The 14,467-nt window shown below is 40.6% G+C and overlaps 1 protein-coding gene across 2 annotated transcripts in view; it reads left to right on the top strand.

The window, feature by feature from the left end:
- The window catches only part of GABRB3 (gamma-aminobutyric acid type A receptor subunit beta3), a 282,816-nt gene that overhangs the window by 234,171 nt on the left and 34,178 nt on the right, over window positions 1-14,467 (top strand). For both annotated transcript variants that reach the window (XM_059879080.1, NM_001099380.2), the window contains exon 6: window positions 289-426. In XM_059879080.1, the coding sequence (XP_059735063.1) occupies window positions 289-426 (138 nt within the window). The remainder of the gene's footprint in view (window positions 1-288; window positions 427-14,467) is intronic.

The raw sequence follows: 14,467 nt of genomic DNA, 5'->3' as shown, positions 1-14,467 counted from the left end.
CAAAGTCCAGGTCAGCCCCACAATTAGGCTTTCCAAACAGAACTTTGGTCAGAATACTCAGCCTCTCCAGTGTCTCTGCTTTTCAACATCAGCCTGGTCCAAATCAGACAGCAAAGGTAACACAAGAATATCCAAAAGTTAGTTCTTCTAATGATAATGCATAGACAAGCACATCAACAAATTTCCTTCACACATGGGCAAGCTGTTACTTCCATTTTAGTAGTGTCAGTTTCTTTAGACAAAATGATGCTTCATTTCTGCCCTGTCCCTGCTTCTGTCTCCTGGCAGATGGCTACACCACAGATGACATCGAGTTTTACTGGCGCGGGGGCGATAAGGCTGTGACTGGCGTGGAGAGGATTGAGCTCCCACAGTTCTCCATTGTGGAGCATCGTCTGGTCTCCAGGAATGTCGTCTTTGCCACAGGTGAGTCTTGTGTCCCCTCGTGCTCTCTGGAGGGATAGTGGCTGCCTGGGCCATGTTGCTGTCATTGTGAAATACCCTGCTGCTGATTCCAGTGCTTGGTCCCCCAAAAAAGGACCATCATCAGTCACTCATCATCTTCTGTACCCCTTTCACTGCATCTAGAAGGAATGGATAAGCTCTGATGGGTAGGAAGGAGCAGCTGACCAGGAGATGCTCTCTGTGCTTATTGAGAAGCTAAAAGGCTGAGGTTGAATTTAACCAACCATTGTTTGATATGCTATCTAGGTTGTACTTTGCCAACAAAGGTTCGTCTAGTCAAGGCTATGGTTTTTCCTATGGTCATGTATGGATGTGAGAGTTGGACTGTGAGGAAGGCTGAGCACCGAAGAATTGATGCTTTTGAACTGTGGTGTTGGAGAAGACTCTTGAGAGTCCCTTGGACTGCAAGGAGATCCAACCAGTCCATTCTGAAGGAGATCAACCCTGGGATTTCTTTGGAAGGAATGATGCTAAAGCTGAAACTCCAGTACTTTGGCCACCTCATGCAAAGAGTTGACTCATTGGAAAAGACTCTGATGCTGGGAGGGATTGGGGGCAAGAGGAGAAGGGGACGACAGAGGATGAGATGGCTGGATGGCATCACTGACTCGATGGACATGAGTCTGAGTGAACTCCGGGAGTTGGTGATGGACAGGGAGGCCTGGCGTGCTGCGATTCATGGGGTTGGAAAGAGTTGGACGCGACTGAGTGACTGACCTGATCTGATTATTTGATAACATAAGCAGCTTTCTCTCTGGGCAGACAAGAGGCCACTGATAGCCTTGGAGGCAGGAAGGAAGGGGAGGGAGGAAGACCTGAGGAGGCAAGTGCTGTGCTTTCCAAAGTAAGAGACCTTCTCCCCTCTTCTGGGCTGGCAGTCGGCCCCGGTTCCAGGAACATGAGTCCCTGCCATTAGTGATGCCTCTTCAGACACAGTCATCTGCTCCTGCTGTCATCTGGGAAGCCATCCCACCCTGGGTTTCACTGTCATCTTTGTTTCAGGTGTCTGAAGACTAAGAAGTCTGTGCTTGCTGAGTTTTTTTTTTAAACTTCCATTCGTATCTCTTACAGTGGGTGGTGCTTTCTCAGTGTTCTTGCTAAAGGCTGTGTTGTAGCTGAGAGGATAAACGAAAGTCCTCTGTAAACTGAAGGGTATCCTAAAGGCCACAAACTCTGGATGGAGGATTCTCAGTGAGGTCAGAGCTGGGACCTCCCATCTTAGCTTTTTCCTGACCATGCAGCTTAAACCACACCAAGTGGAAAGTGGTTAGCCCTGGTCCTATACTGGCATTCATGTAGCCCATGGCCTGCACTCTGCCTGTGGGCTCTAGCCTGAGTGCCTGGGACTCACAGCTGCCTGTCTCCCTTAACCTGGCCACCTTCTACTCACTCTTCGGCTTAATCAAGATGCTCTGCCTCTGTGAAGCCTTCGGCCTCTGCTCTGCCCACATGCTGTCTCCCAGGCGGGCTTAGGTGAGGGCTCTACACCCCGGCAGTGCTGCACTAACCCTGTAGGAGGGGCCTGGCCTGGGCACAGCTGACCATGCTCCATGCCCCCTGCTCGTGGGATGCCTGCTATGCCACAGACATGCAGCCAGTCTTCACAGGGCCAGCTTCCCTCCTCTCTACCTAGCCTCACAGATGAAGGAATGTGCAAGTAGACAGATGCCTGAATGTTTAAGATCTGTCTTCATGCACTGCTACCTTCTCCTGTTTCTTAAGGCGTCCTGCAAACGTGCCTACAGTCTCTAAAGAAGACACATGGAGGTCCTCACCTTGGATGGATGGGAAGGCCGAAAGGCACATGGGCTTATCATTAAGGAGTAGTTTCCACAACCAAGAAAATTGCCCTGTGAGGTATTGCAGAAAATGATTTATTGCTTTTAAAACTGGGTTTCAAACTGTTCCATGCTCCAAGTGATGTGAGCATCACTCTGCTCAGAACTCAGGGGTAGTCTTGTCTCAGTGTAGGAGTCCTGCCCATGCCTGTCTTTGTCAGAAGATTGCAGATAGAGCTGTTCAGGCACTGCCAAGAGGCCCTTTTATTGCATTTCCATGCAACCTTCTTAAAAGCCTGATGAGGCATCTGTGGAGGGTGGGTGCTTCCACGTGGAAGTGCAACCATGAATCCTTTTGCTTAAAAGCACTTGGGGACACATTTTTCTAGGTGCAATCTGCCTTTCTTTTAAGTAGGTGTATGGCAGAAGGTATCCTAAACATATCTGGAGATGATACACACTGCAGAAATGGGGGCACATACGTAAACTCGTGATGCTGAGAGTGAGCCTGCCCTCAGAACGTGCTGTTTAGTCCTCTTCTGTTCTTGATGACTTTCTGCATTCACAGGATGTTGCCGGGGGCTCACCATCAGTTAATCAATATCAGTTCTCTCATCCTTCAAAACGCCTGCATTTTAAAACTATTCTAATTTGTTTACTTATGTAGAAATGTCATAGGCCACATTGTTACAAAACTATTTCAAAATTAAATATTATACCAATTATTTCCTTTCCATAAGTCTTCTGAATTAATGAGATTTCGATCAGTCAACTGGATTGAAGGACTCTCAAGCCTGAAAGAGAATTCTAGGAAAAGGGATTAGGAAAGACCCAATGCTCTGGCTTCCCTTGTGGCTCAGATGGTAGAGAATCCATCTGCATTGCAGGAGACTCAGGTTTGATCCTTAGGTCAGGAAGATCCTCTGGAGAAAGGAACGACAACCCACTCCAATATTCTTGCCTGGAGAATCCCATGGACAGAGGAGCCTGGCAGGCTACAGTCCATGGGGTCGCAGATAGCTGGATGCACTAACACTTCCACTTTCACTTTCAATGCCCTGGAGTTTTCTAGAGACGCCCCTTCTCAGGGTCTTGAGGGCAAAATTCCGAGCCTCACCCACCTCTCCCTCCTGTCTCTTTGAGGACCTTGTAGACAGCTCCTTGCCATGGTTTCCCAAGGGGTACAGTCCTAATCCATCTCCTGAGTAACATGGGTTGCAGGCTGCAGGGCAGGACAGACATGAATATTCACTGCACAGAGTCATGAATATTCACTCAACAGCTGGCATAAACAAAGCCTGGGGCTGAAGCCTGGGTCAGAGAGGGAACAGGGTGGGACTGGTCCAGTGGGACTGCTCACAGCCAGCAAGCATTCAGCAGCGTGCCCTGGACAGCATCAGGTAGCCTCTTACCTAGAGGGGCGTTTAGCGGGGATTAAGCCACAGTAAGAGAGCTCCTGTTCAAGAGACAGTACGTAAAAGGTTTAAAAACTCAGACCCTGGAGCCAGAATTGCCAGAGCTTAAGTATAGACTCTGGAACTTTCTAGCAAGGTGACCTGCCGCAGGCGATCTCTAGGGGAAAAAACGAAGATATTCATGATATATATTTGATAAAATTGTAGAGAATTACATGAGTTTGCATAAATAAAAAGCCTAGAATAGTGTGTGATCCATGGTGAACACTGATTGTTCTATGCTGTGCTTAGTTGCTCAGTTGTGTCCGACTCTTTGCAACCCCATGGACTGCAACCCACTGGCCTCCTCTGTCCATGGGGACTCTCCAGGCAAGAATACTGGAGTGGGTTGCCATGCCCTCCTCCAGGGGATCTTCCCAACCCAGGGATCAAACCCAGGTCTCCTGTATTGCAGGTTGATTTTTTACTGACTGATCCACCAGGGAATCCCTGATTAGCTTTCATCAATTAAATTGTGTGGGTCCAGAAAATAGATACTCTTGCAGTTGCCCAGAGCTTTAAATATTAGAAAATGTATGACATTATTCTCCTGAATTATTGAAAATTATGTAACTGACTCCTAATTGTTATCTGAGGGTTTCTTGAGAATAGCACTTGTTTGGGGTTCATATCTGTATCCCTAACACATATTCCAGCATCTAACCCACTCAATAGTTTGAAAATGGAATGGTTATAGAATTATGAGAGGACATTTCACGGTCATTACTAACTATGTAGTCATCCCTAATTAAATGGATCATTTCTGCAAAACAGATACTATATAAATTAATAGCATTATATTTTCAAATATTTAATGTATTAAAATATAATTTTAAAGAGAAAAATCCCCATAATACCTCATTGTACTTGGGGAGGAAATTAAGTATATCTCTGTCCAGAAGGAAGGAGCTTTGTGGCCATGAGTGCATTTTTAAAGACAACAAAGAAATAACTGAGTTAGTTCATCTCAACAAATAATTATTCAGTTTCTGCCATGATTCAGCATACAGGTTTTGGAAAAAATATTTGATCCTCTTATAACTCAAAGAAAATGAAGTAAGACTTTATTACTCACTCTGACGTCTATCCAAGTCTTTAAAGATCTTAATGATCTGGATAAACACGATGGTGTGGGCACTCACCTAGAGCCAGACATCCTGAAGTGTGAAGTCAGGTGGGCTTTAGGAAGCATCACTATGAACAAAGCTACTGAAGGTGATGGAATTCCAGCTGAGCTATTTCAAATCCTAAAAGATGATGCTGTTAAAGTGTGGCACTCAACTTGCCAGCAAATTTGGAAAACTCAACAGTGGCCACAAGATGGAAAAGGTCAGTTTGCATTCCAATCCCAAAGAAGAACAATGTCAAAGAATGTTCAAACCACCACACAATTGCACTCATCTCACACGCTAGCAAAGTAATGCTCAAAATCCTTCAAGCTAGGCTTAAACAGTATGTGAATAAGAATTTCCAGATGTTCAATTGGGTTTAGAAAAGGCAGAGATCAAATTGTCAACATACTTTGGATCATAGAAAAAGCTAAAGAATTCTAGAAAAATATCTACTTCTGCTCCATTGACTATGCTAAAGCCTTTGACTATGTGGATCACAACAAACTGTGGAAGACTCTTAAAGAGATGGAAATACCAGATCGCCTTACCTGCCTCCTGTTAAACTGTTTGCAGAAGCAAACAATTTCTTTGTCAAGAAGCAACAATTAGAACTGGACATGGAACAACAGACTGGTTCCATATTGGGAAAGGAGTACTTCAAGTCACCCTCTGTATTGTCACCCTGCTTATTTAACTTCATGTGAAATACAGGGCTGGATGAAGCATAAGCTGGAATCAAGAGTGCTGGGAGAAATATCAATAACCTCAGATTAACACTATGCTTATGGCAGAAAGTGAAGAGGAATTAAAGAGCTTCTTGATGAGGGTGAAAGAAGAGAATGAAAAAGCTGGCTTGAAACTCAACATTCAAAAAACTAAGATCATGGCATCCAGTCCCATTCAGTTCAGTTCAGTTCAGTTGCTCAATGGTGTCCGACTCTTTGCAACCCCATGAATTGCAGCACGCCAGGCCTCCCTGTCCATCACCAACTCCCGGAGTTCACTCACACTCACATCCACCGAGTCGGTGATGCCATCCAGCCATCTCATCCTCTGTCATCCCCTTCTCCTCCTGCCCTCAGTCTTTCCCAGCATCAGGGTCTTTTCAAATGAGTCAAGTCTTCGCATGAGGTGGTCAAAGTATTGGAGTTTCAGCTTTAGCATCATTCCTTCCAAAGAAATCCCAGGGTTGATCTCCTTCAGAATGGACTGGTTGGATCTCCTTGCAGTCCAAGGGACTCTCAAGAGTCTTCTCCAACACCACAGTTCAAAACCATCAATTCCTCGGTGCTCAGCTTTCTTCACAGTCCAACCCTCACATCCATACATGACTACTGGAAAAACCATAGCCTTGACTAGACAGACCTTTGTTGGCAAAGTAATGTCTCTGCTTTTGAATATGCTATCTAGGTTGGTCATAACTTTCCTTCCAAGGAGTAAGCATCTTTTAATTTCATGGCTTCATGGCAAATAGATGGGGAAAAATGGAAACAGTGACAGACTTTATTTTCTTGGCCTCCAAAATCACTTTGGATGGTGAATGCAGCCATGAAATTACAAAACACTTGTAATTTGTAAGACTGAGTGCCAAAGAATTGATGCTTTTGAACTGTGGTGTTGGAGAAGACTCTTGGGAGTCCCTTGGACTGCAAGGACATCAAACCAGTCATTTCTAAAGGAAAACAGTCCTGAATATTCATGGGAAGGACTGATGTTAAAGTTGAAGCTCCAATCCTTTGGCCACCTGAGGCAAAGAAGTGACTCATTGGAAAAGACTCTGATGCTGGGAAAGATTGAAGGCAGGAGGAGAAGGGGAAGACAGAGGATGAGATGTTTGGATGGCATCAGCGACTCAATGGGCATGAGTTTGAGCAAGCTCCGGGAGATAGTGAAGGACAGGGAAGCCTGGTGTGCTGCAGTCCATGCAGTTGCAAAGAGTCGGACAGAACTGAGTGACTAAACCACAGCAACTGACTTCTAACCATAACAGTGGCATGTCCCAGGGAGACTGGTACATGGTAATTACGTTAGCCCAAATTAAAGCATAGGAAAGCTGATGCTCAAGAATGTTAATGGTTTTACCAAATTTACATAGTAAAGCTAGAAAGGACAGAAATTAATCCACAAGGTTCCTGACAGGAAATTCTGAATCTCTTTGACAAAGATTTTAAAAGCTAGTTTTTTTAAGCATTATTTAAATGATTATTTTCCACACTTTTGTATATTAATGTTATAAGGTTTGTTATACAAGGTGTAGACAGTTGAGATGACAAACGATGTCGGTGGTGCCCATCTACAGCATCTGTGTCTTTCCTTCTTTTACCTCCCAGTATTAAAGGGCTGTGCATTTTCATGAGCCCTGCTTTTATGCAAGTCTCTAAAAATAGACTTTGGGAATGGAGGATTCCAAATTCTTAATCCGGGGACCTAGAATTGATTCATCCAATGTCCAGAAATCCTCAATGGCAAGAAGTGTGTCTCTGCCTTCTATATACCATGCATTTTGCTGGCAGATTAGTGGCCGTGAAACTTTTTTTTTTTTTTTTTAATTTTTACTGAAGTGTAGTGGATTTACAATTGCGTTAGCTTCTTGTGTACATCAATATATATATATATATATATATATATATATATACTTTTTCATATTGTTTTCGATTATGGTTCACTGTAGGATATCGAATATAGCTCCTTATACAGTAGGACTGTATGTATTATTTTGTATCTGTTAATCTCAAACTCAAGCCTAATTAATCCTTCCCTTATCCTCTTCCACTTTAGTAACCATAAGTTTGTTTTCTATGTCTGTTAGTCAACTTCTGTTTTGTAAATGAGTTCACTTGTATCATATTTTAGATTCCACATATAAGTGATAGCATATGGTGTTTATCTTTGTCTGACTGACTTCACTTGGTGTGATAATCTCTAGATCCATCTATGCTACTGCAAATGGCATTATTTCATTCATCTTTATGACTGACTCATATTATATATATATATGTATATGTGCATAAAATCTGTATCCATTCATCTGTCGATGGACATTCAAGCTGCTTCCATGTCTTGACTGCTGTAAATAGTGCTCATGCCACACTGTTTCACCGAATCCCCTTCCCAGCTCCAGAACCTGTGATGTCTTGCCTTTGCCTGCAGCACAGAATCCAGTGTCCTTTACTGTGGATCCAGTTCTAGCTCTAACCTCTCCTCTTTAGTTTAGCTCTTGGCATTCCCAGCACAGAGCTTTCTTTTAGTTGCTGCATTCAGCTTTTTCTCTCCTCCACTCACTCCTGCATACTGCCTGAAGACTTTTGCCCCTGTTACAGCCCACACTTGATGTTTCTCTTCCTCTTTTTTCTATCCATATCAAGTACATTCATCAATGGACAGTTGAATGGGATAATAGAGTTTAGCTTATTCTGTGACTACCTTCTTTAACTGAACATTATGCTTGTGAAATCCATTTGTATCACTGTGGTTCATGGACTTTCCTTGCCACACGCGTGTGTGTGCGCTGTCACTTTACTTGTGTTGGAGTCTTTGCAACGCTATGGACTGTAGCCCACCAGGCTCCTCTGTCCATGGGGATTCTCCAGACAAGAATATTGGAGTGGGAATGTTTCCTTCTGCCTTAAGAAGAATATTTTTTAAATATTTAGTTTTAAAATTTAAAAATTTAAAAATATTTTCTTTAGTGTAAGTCTCCTGGTCAGAGTTCTTCAAGTTTTTTTTTAAACAATCTGTATATGACTTTATATCATGTTTATTCTTTTTTTTTTAATTTTATTTTATTTTTAAACTTTACAATATTGTATTAGTTTTGCCAAATATCAAAATGAATCCGCCACAGGTATACCTGTGTTCCCCATCTTGAACCCTCATCCCTCCTCCCTCCCCATACCCTCCCTCTGGGTCGTCCCGGTGCACCAGCCCCAAGCATCCAGTATCGTGTATCGAACCTGGACTGGCGACTCATTTCATACATGATATTATACATGTTTCACTGCCATTCTCCCAAATCATCCCACCCTCTCCCTCTCCCACAGAGTCCATAAGACTGATCTATACATCAGTGTCTCTTTTGCTGTCTTGTACACAGGGTTATTGTTTATTCTTATAGGATGAATTTACTGTTACGAAAAGAAAGATAAGCATTTTTTCCTTCTCCATTTGAATATATGACTTTGTTTACCCCACTGTCTATTGTTTCTATTCAGAAGAGAGTTGTTGGTCTAATTGGTGCTGCTTTCAAATTGATCTATTTTTCCTCCCCTGACTAGATAGTTATAATTTTTATCATTGTTTTTTATTTCATTGCCATTTATTATATACCAAGCGACTTAGCAGTAGCAGCAGTAGCTATGACTATTAGTTACATAAGAGTAGAAAAGAAGAAAATTAGGGATACATTCTTTACAATCACATTTCAGAAAATATGAGACATTTAATTCTGTATTTTTCTGGTAACATTATAGAGAGGAAACACTTAGCCGTAATAGTGTACTAGTAAAGAAAGCGTTGCTGCTGCTGCTGCTAAGTTGCTTCAGTCGTGTCCGACTCTGTGTGACCCCATAGACGGAAGCCCACCAGGCTCCCCCATCCCTGGGATTCTTCAGGCAAGAACACAGAGTGGGTTGCCATTTCCTTCTCCAATGCATGGAAGTGAAAAGTGAAAGTGAAGTCGCTCAGTTGTGTCCGACTCTTTGCGACCCCATGGACTACAGCCTACCAGGCTCCTCTGTCCATGGGATTTTCCATGCAAGAGTACTGGAGTGGGGTGCCATTGCCTTCTCCGAAAGAAAGCGTTATAAAGCTCAAAATCAAGAGATCTGAGTCCTTGGTTGTAAGGACTATGAAGGAACTGCGAAAATGTGAGCAGAGTACTTCAGTAGCAGACAGTAAGGGGATTGTGTTAAAAGAAATACTGGGTTAAGTTTATTTCAACAAATATATACAGCTAATAACCAAAGAGACCCTTAAATATCCCTCTTGACACATGATCACTGCTTTGGGACTTCAGCTTTTGTGCAAGTCTTGAATGCACATCCTACTGACACACAAAATTTGCTCTCTACAGTTTTTGCCAAATCTGAAATTGACTCCTAACTTTTAGTTTTCTTTGAGCTTGAAAGACTGCAAATTTTGAGAAACTCATGGAGAAGAGATTACTTAATATGCTTTTTTAAATTATGTGATGTTTTTATTTCTCTTCCTTTTTTCTGGTCTGTATCTGGACTGATATATTCTGACTTTATTTCAAGATACTTCTGCCTTGATTAGAAGAAAGAGAAAGAAAAGCATCCAAAACTAAGTGATGATGAAAAATTTCTGTTAAGATATGTGAATTTTGTATTCTTCAAAAATCAGCTTCCTGCATCTATTGAGATTATCATATGGTTTTTATCTTTAAATTTGTTAACATAGTATATCACATTGATTGATTTGCATATATTGAAGAATCCTTGTATCCCTGGAATAAACCCAACATGATCATGGTGTATGAGCTTTTTGATGTGTTGCTGAATTCCGTTTACTAAAATTTTGTTGAGGATTTTTGCATCTATGTTCATCAGTGATATTTGCCTGTAGTTTTCTTTTTTTGTGTTGTTTTTTCTGGTTTTGATATCAAGGTGATGGTGGCCTCATAGAATGAGTTTGGAAGTGTTCCATCCTCTGCAATTTTTTGAAAGAGTTTTAGAAGGATAGGCATTAGCTCTTCTCTAAATGTTTAATAGAATTCTCCTGTGAAGTCATCTGGTCCTGGACTTTTGCTTTTTGGGAGATTTTTGATCACAGCTTCAATTTCTGTGCTTGTAATTGGGTTGTTCATAATTTCTATTTCTTTCTGGTTCAGTCTTGGAAGATTGAACTTTTCTAAGAGGTTTTCCAGGTTATCCATTTTATTGCCATATAGTTGTTCATAATAGTCTCTTATAATCCTTTGTATCTCTGCATTGTCTGTTGTAACCTCTCCTTTTTCATTTCTAATTTTGTTGATTTGATTCTTCTCTCTTTTTTTTCTTGATGAGTCTGGCTTAGAGGCTTGTCAATTTTGTTTGTTTTCTCAAAGATTCTGCTTTTAGTTTTATTAATCTTTACTATTGTTTCTTTCTTTTTCATTTATTTCTGCTTAGATCTTTATGATTTCTTTCCTTCTACTCATTTTGGGGTTTTTGTTCTTCTTTTCCCAGTTGTTTTAAGTGTAAAGTTAGGTTGTCTATTCAATGTTTTTCTTGTTTCTTGAGGTAGGATTGTATTGCTATAAACTTCCCTCTTAGGACTGCTTTTGCTGCATCCCATAGGTTTTGAGTTGTGTTTTCATTGTCACTTGTTTCTAGAAAATCTTTGATTTGCCTTTTTTTTAAATTTTATTTTATTTTTAAACTTTACATAATTATATTAGTTTTGCCAAATATCAAAAGGAATCCGCCACAGGTATACATGTGTTCCCCATCCTGAACCCTCCTCCCTCCTCCCTCCCCATACCATCCCTCTGGGTCGTCCCAGTGCACTAGCCCCAGGCATCCAGTATTGCGCATCGAACCTGGACTGGCAACTCTTTTCATACATGATATTTTACATGTTTCAATGCCATTCTCCCGATTTCTTCAGTAACCTGTTGGTTATTTAGAAATGTGTTGTTTAATCTCCACATGTTTGTGTTTCTTACAGTTATTTTCTTGTAATTGATATCTAGTTAACATTTTGGTCAGGGAAGATGCTTGATATGATTTCAACTTTCTTATATTTACTGAGGTTTGATTTGTGACCCAAGATGTGGTCTATTCTGGAGAGTGCTCCATATGCAGTTGAGAAGGTGTATTCTTCTGTCTTTGGATGGAATGGTACTGAAGATATCAATGAGATCCATCTCATCAAATGTATCATTTAAGACCTGTGTTTCCTTATTAATTTTCTGTTTTGAAGATCTGTCCATTGGTGTGAGTTGGGTGTTCAAGTCTCCTACTATTATTGTGTTACTGTCGATTTCTCCTTTTACATCTGTTAGTGTTTGCCTTATGTATTGAGGTGTTCCCATGCTGGGTGCATAGATATTTACAATTGCTATGTCTTCCTCTTGGATTGATCCCTTGATCATTATGTAGTGTCCTTCCTTATCTTTTATAATCTTCTATATTTTAAGGTTTATTTTGTCTGATATGAGGATTACTACTCCAGCTTTCTTTTGCTTCCCATTTGCATGGAATATATTTTCCCACCCTCTCACTTTGAGTCTACATGTGTCTTTTGGTCTGAAGTAGGTTTCTTGTAGACAGCATATATATGGGTCTTGTTTTTGTATCCATTCAGCCAGTCTGTGTCTTTGACAAAATTCAGCACCCATTTATGATTAAAACTCTTCAAAAAAATGGGCATAGAAGGAGCCTACCTCAATGTAGTAAAGGTCATTTATCATAAGCCTACAGCAAACATTATTCTCAGTGCTGAAAACTGGAAGCATTCCACTTAAGATCAGGAACAAAACTCGGGTGTCCACTTTCACCACTACTATTCAACATAGTTCTGGAAGTCCTAGCTACAGCAATCAGAGAAGAAAAAGAAATGAAAGGAATCCAGATCAGAAAGGAAGTAAAGCCTTCTCTGTTTGCAGATGACATGATACTGTACATAGAAAACCCTTAAAATAGTATCAGAAAATTACTAGAGCTAATTGTGAATTTAGCAAAGTTGCAGGATACAAAATCAATATACAGAAATCACTTGCATTTCTATATACTAACAATGAGAAATTAGAAAGATCAGTTAAGGAATCAGTCCCATTCACCATTGCAACAAAAAGAATTAAATATCTAGGAATAAACTTACCTAAGGAGACGAAAGAACTATACACAGAAAATTATAAGACATTGATGAAAGAAATCGAAGATGGCATAAACAGATGGAGAGATATTCCACATTTCTGGGTAGGAAGAATCAATGTTGTGAAAATGAGCATACTGACAAATGCAATCTACAGATTTAACGTGATCCATATCAAATTACCAATGGCATTTTTTACAGAACTAGAACAAAAAATTTCACAATTCATATGGAAAGGCAAAAGACCCCAAATAGCCAAAGAAGTCTTGAGAAAGAAGAATAGAGCTAGAGGAATCAATCTTCCTGACTTCAGATTATACTACAAAGCTACAGTCATCAAGACAGTATGGTACTGGCACAAAAAAAGAAATATAGACCAATGGAACAAGATAGAAAGCCCAGACATAAACCCATGCACCTATGGGTACCTTATTTTTGACAAGGAGGCAAGAATATACAATGGGGCAGAAACAGCCTTTTCAATAAATGGTGCTGGGAAAACTGGACAGGTACATGTAAAAGAATGAAAATAGAATACCTCCTAACACCATACATAAAGATAAACTCAAAATGGATTAAAGACCTAAATGTAAGACCACAAACTGTAAAACTCTTAGAGGAAAACATAGGCAGAACACTCGATGACATAAATCAAAGCAAGATCCTCTATGACCCACCTCCTAGAGTAATGGAAATAAAAACACAAGTAAACAAGTGGGACCTGATTAAACTTAAAAGCTTTTGCATGGCAAAGGAAACTATAAGCAAGGTGAAAAGACACCCATCAGAATAGGAGAAAATGATAGCAAAGGAAACAACTGACAAAGGATTAATTTCCAAAACAACTCAATACCAGAAAAGCAGACAACCCAATCAAAAAGTGGGGAAAAGAACTAAAGAGACATTTCTCCAAAGAAGACATACAGATAGATAGCTAACAAACACATGAAAAGATGCTCAATATTGCTCATTATTAGAGAAATGCAAATCAAAAATACAATGAGATATCACCTCATACCAGTCAGAATGGCCCTCATCAAAAAGTCTACAAACAACAAATGCTGGAGAGGATGTGGAGCAAAGGGAATGCTCTTGCACTGTTGGTGGGAATGTAAATTGATACAGCCACTATGGAAGACGGTATGGAGATTCCTTAAAAAACTAGGAATAAAACCACCATATGACCCAGCAATCCCACTCCTAGGCCTATACCCTGAGGAAACCAAAATTGAAAAAGACACATGTATCCCATTGTTCATTGCAGCTCTATTTACAATAGCTAGAACATGGAAGCAACCTGGATGTCCATCAACAGATAAATGGATAAAGAAGTTGTGGTATATATACACAATGGAATATTACTCAGCCATAAAAAGGAATGCGTTTGAGTCAGTCCTAACGAGGTGGATGAACCTAGAACCTATTATACAGAGTGAAGTGAGTCAGAAAGAGAAAGATAAATACTGTATTCTAATGCATATATACGGAATCTAGAAAAATGGTACTGAAGAATTTATTTACATGGCAACAATGGAGAAACAGAGAGACAATAGACTTATGGACATGGGGAGAGGGGAGGAGAGGGTGAGATGTATGGAAAGAGTAACACAGAGACTTACATTACCATGTGTAAAACAGCCAGCCAATGGGAATTTGCTGCATGTCTCGGGAAACTCAAACAGGGGCTCTGTATCAACTAGATTGGGGAGGGAGATGGGAGGAAGTTTCAAAAGGGTGGGGATATATGTATACCTATGGCTGATTCTATTGAGGTTTGACAGAAAACAGCAAAATTCTGTAAAGCAATTATCCTTCAATAAAAAATAAATAAATTTTAAAAATC

The sequence above is a fragment of the Bos taurus genome, chromosome 21, assembly GCF_002263795.3.
Source record: "Bos taurus isolate L1 Dominette 01449 registration number 42190680 breed Hereford chromosome 21, ARS-UCD2.0, whole genome shotgun sequence".
Lineage (NCBI taxonomy): Eukaryota > Metazoa > Chordata > Mammalia > Artiodactyla > Bovidae > Bos > Bos taurus.
This window is presented reverse-complemented; position numbering and strand designations above follow the sequence as displayed.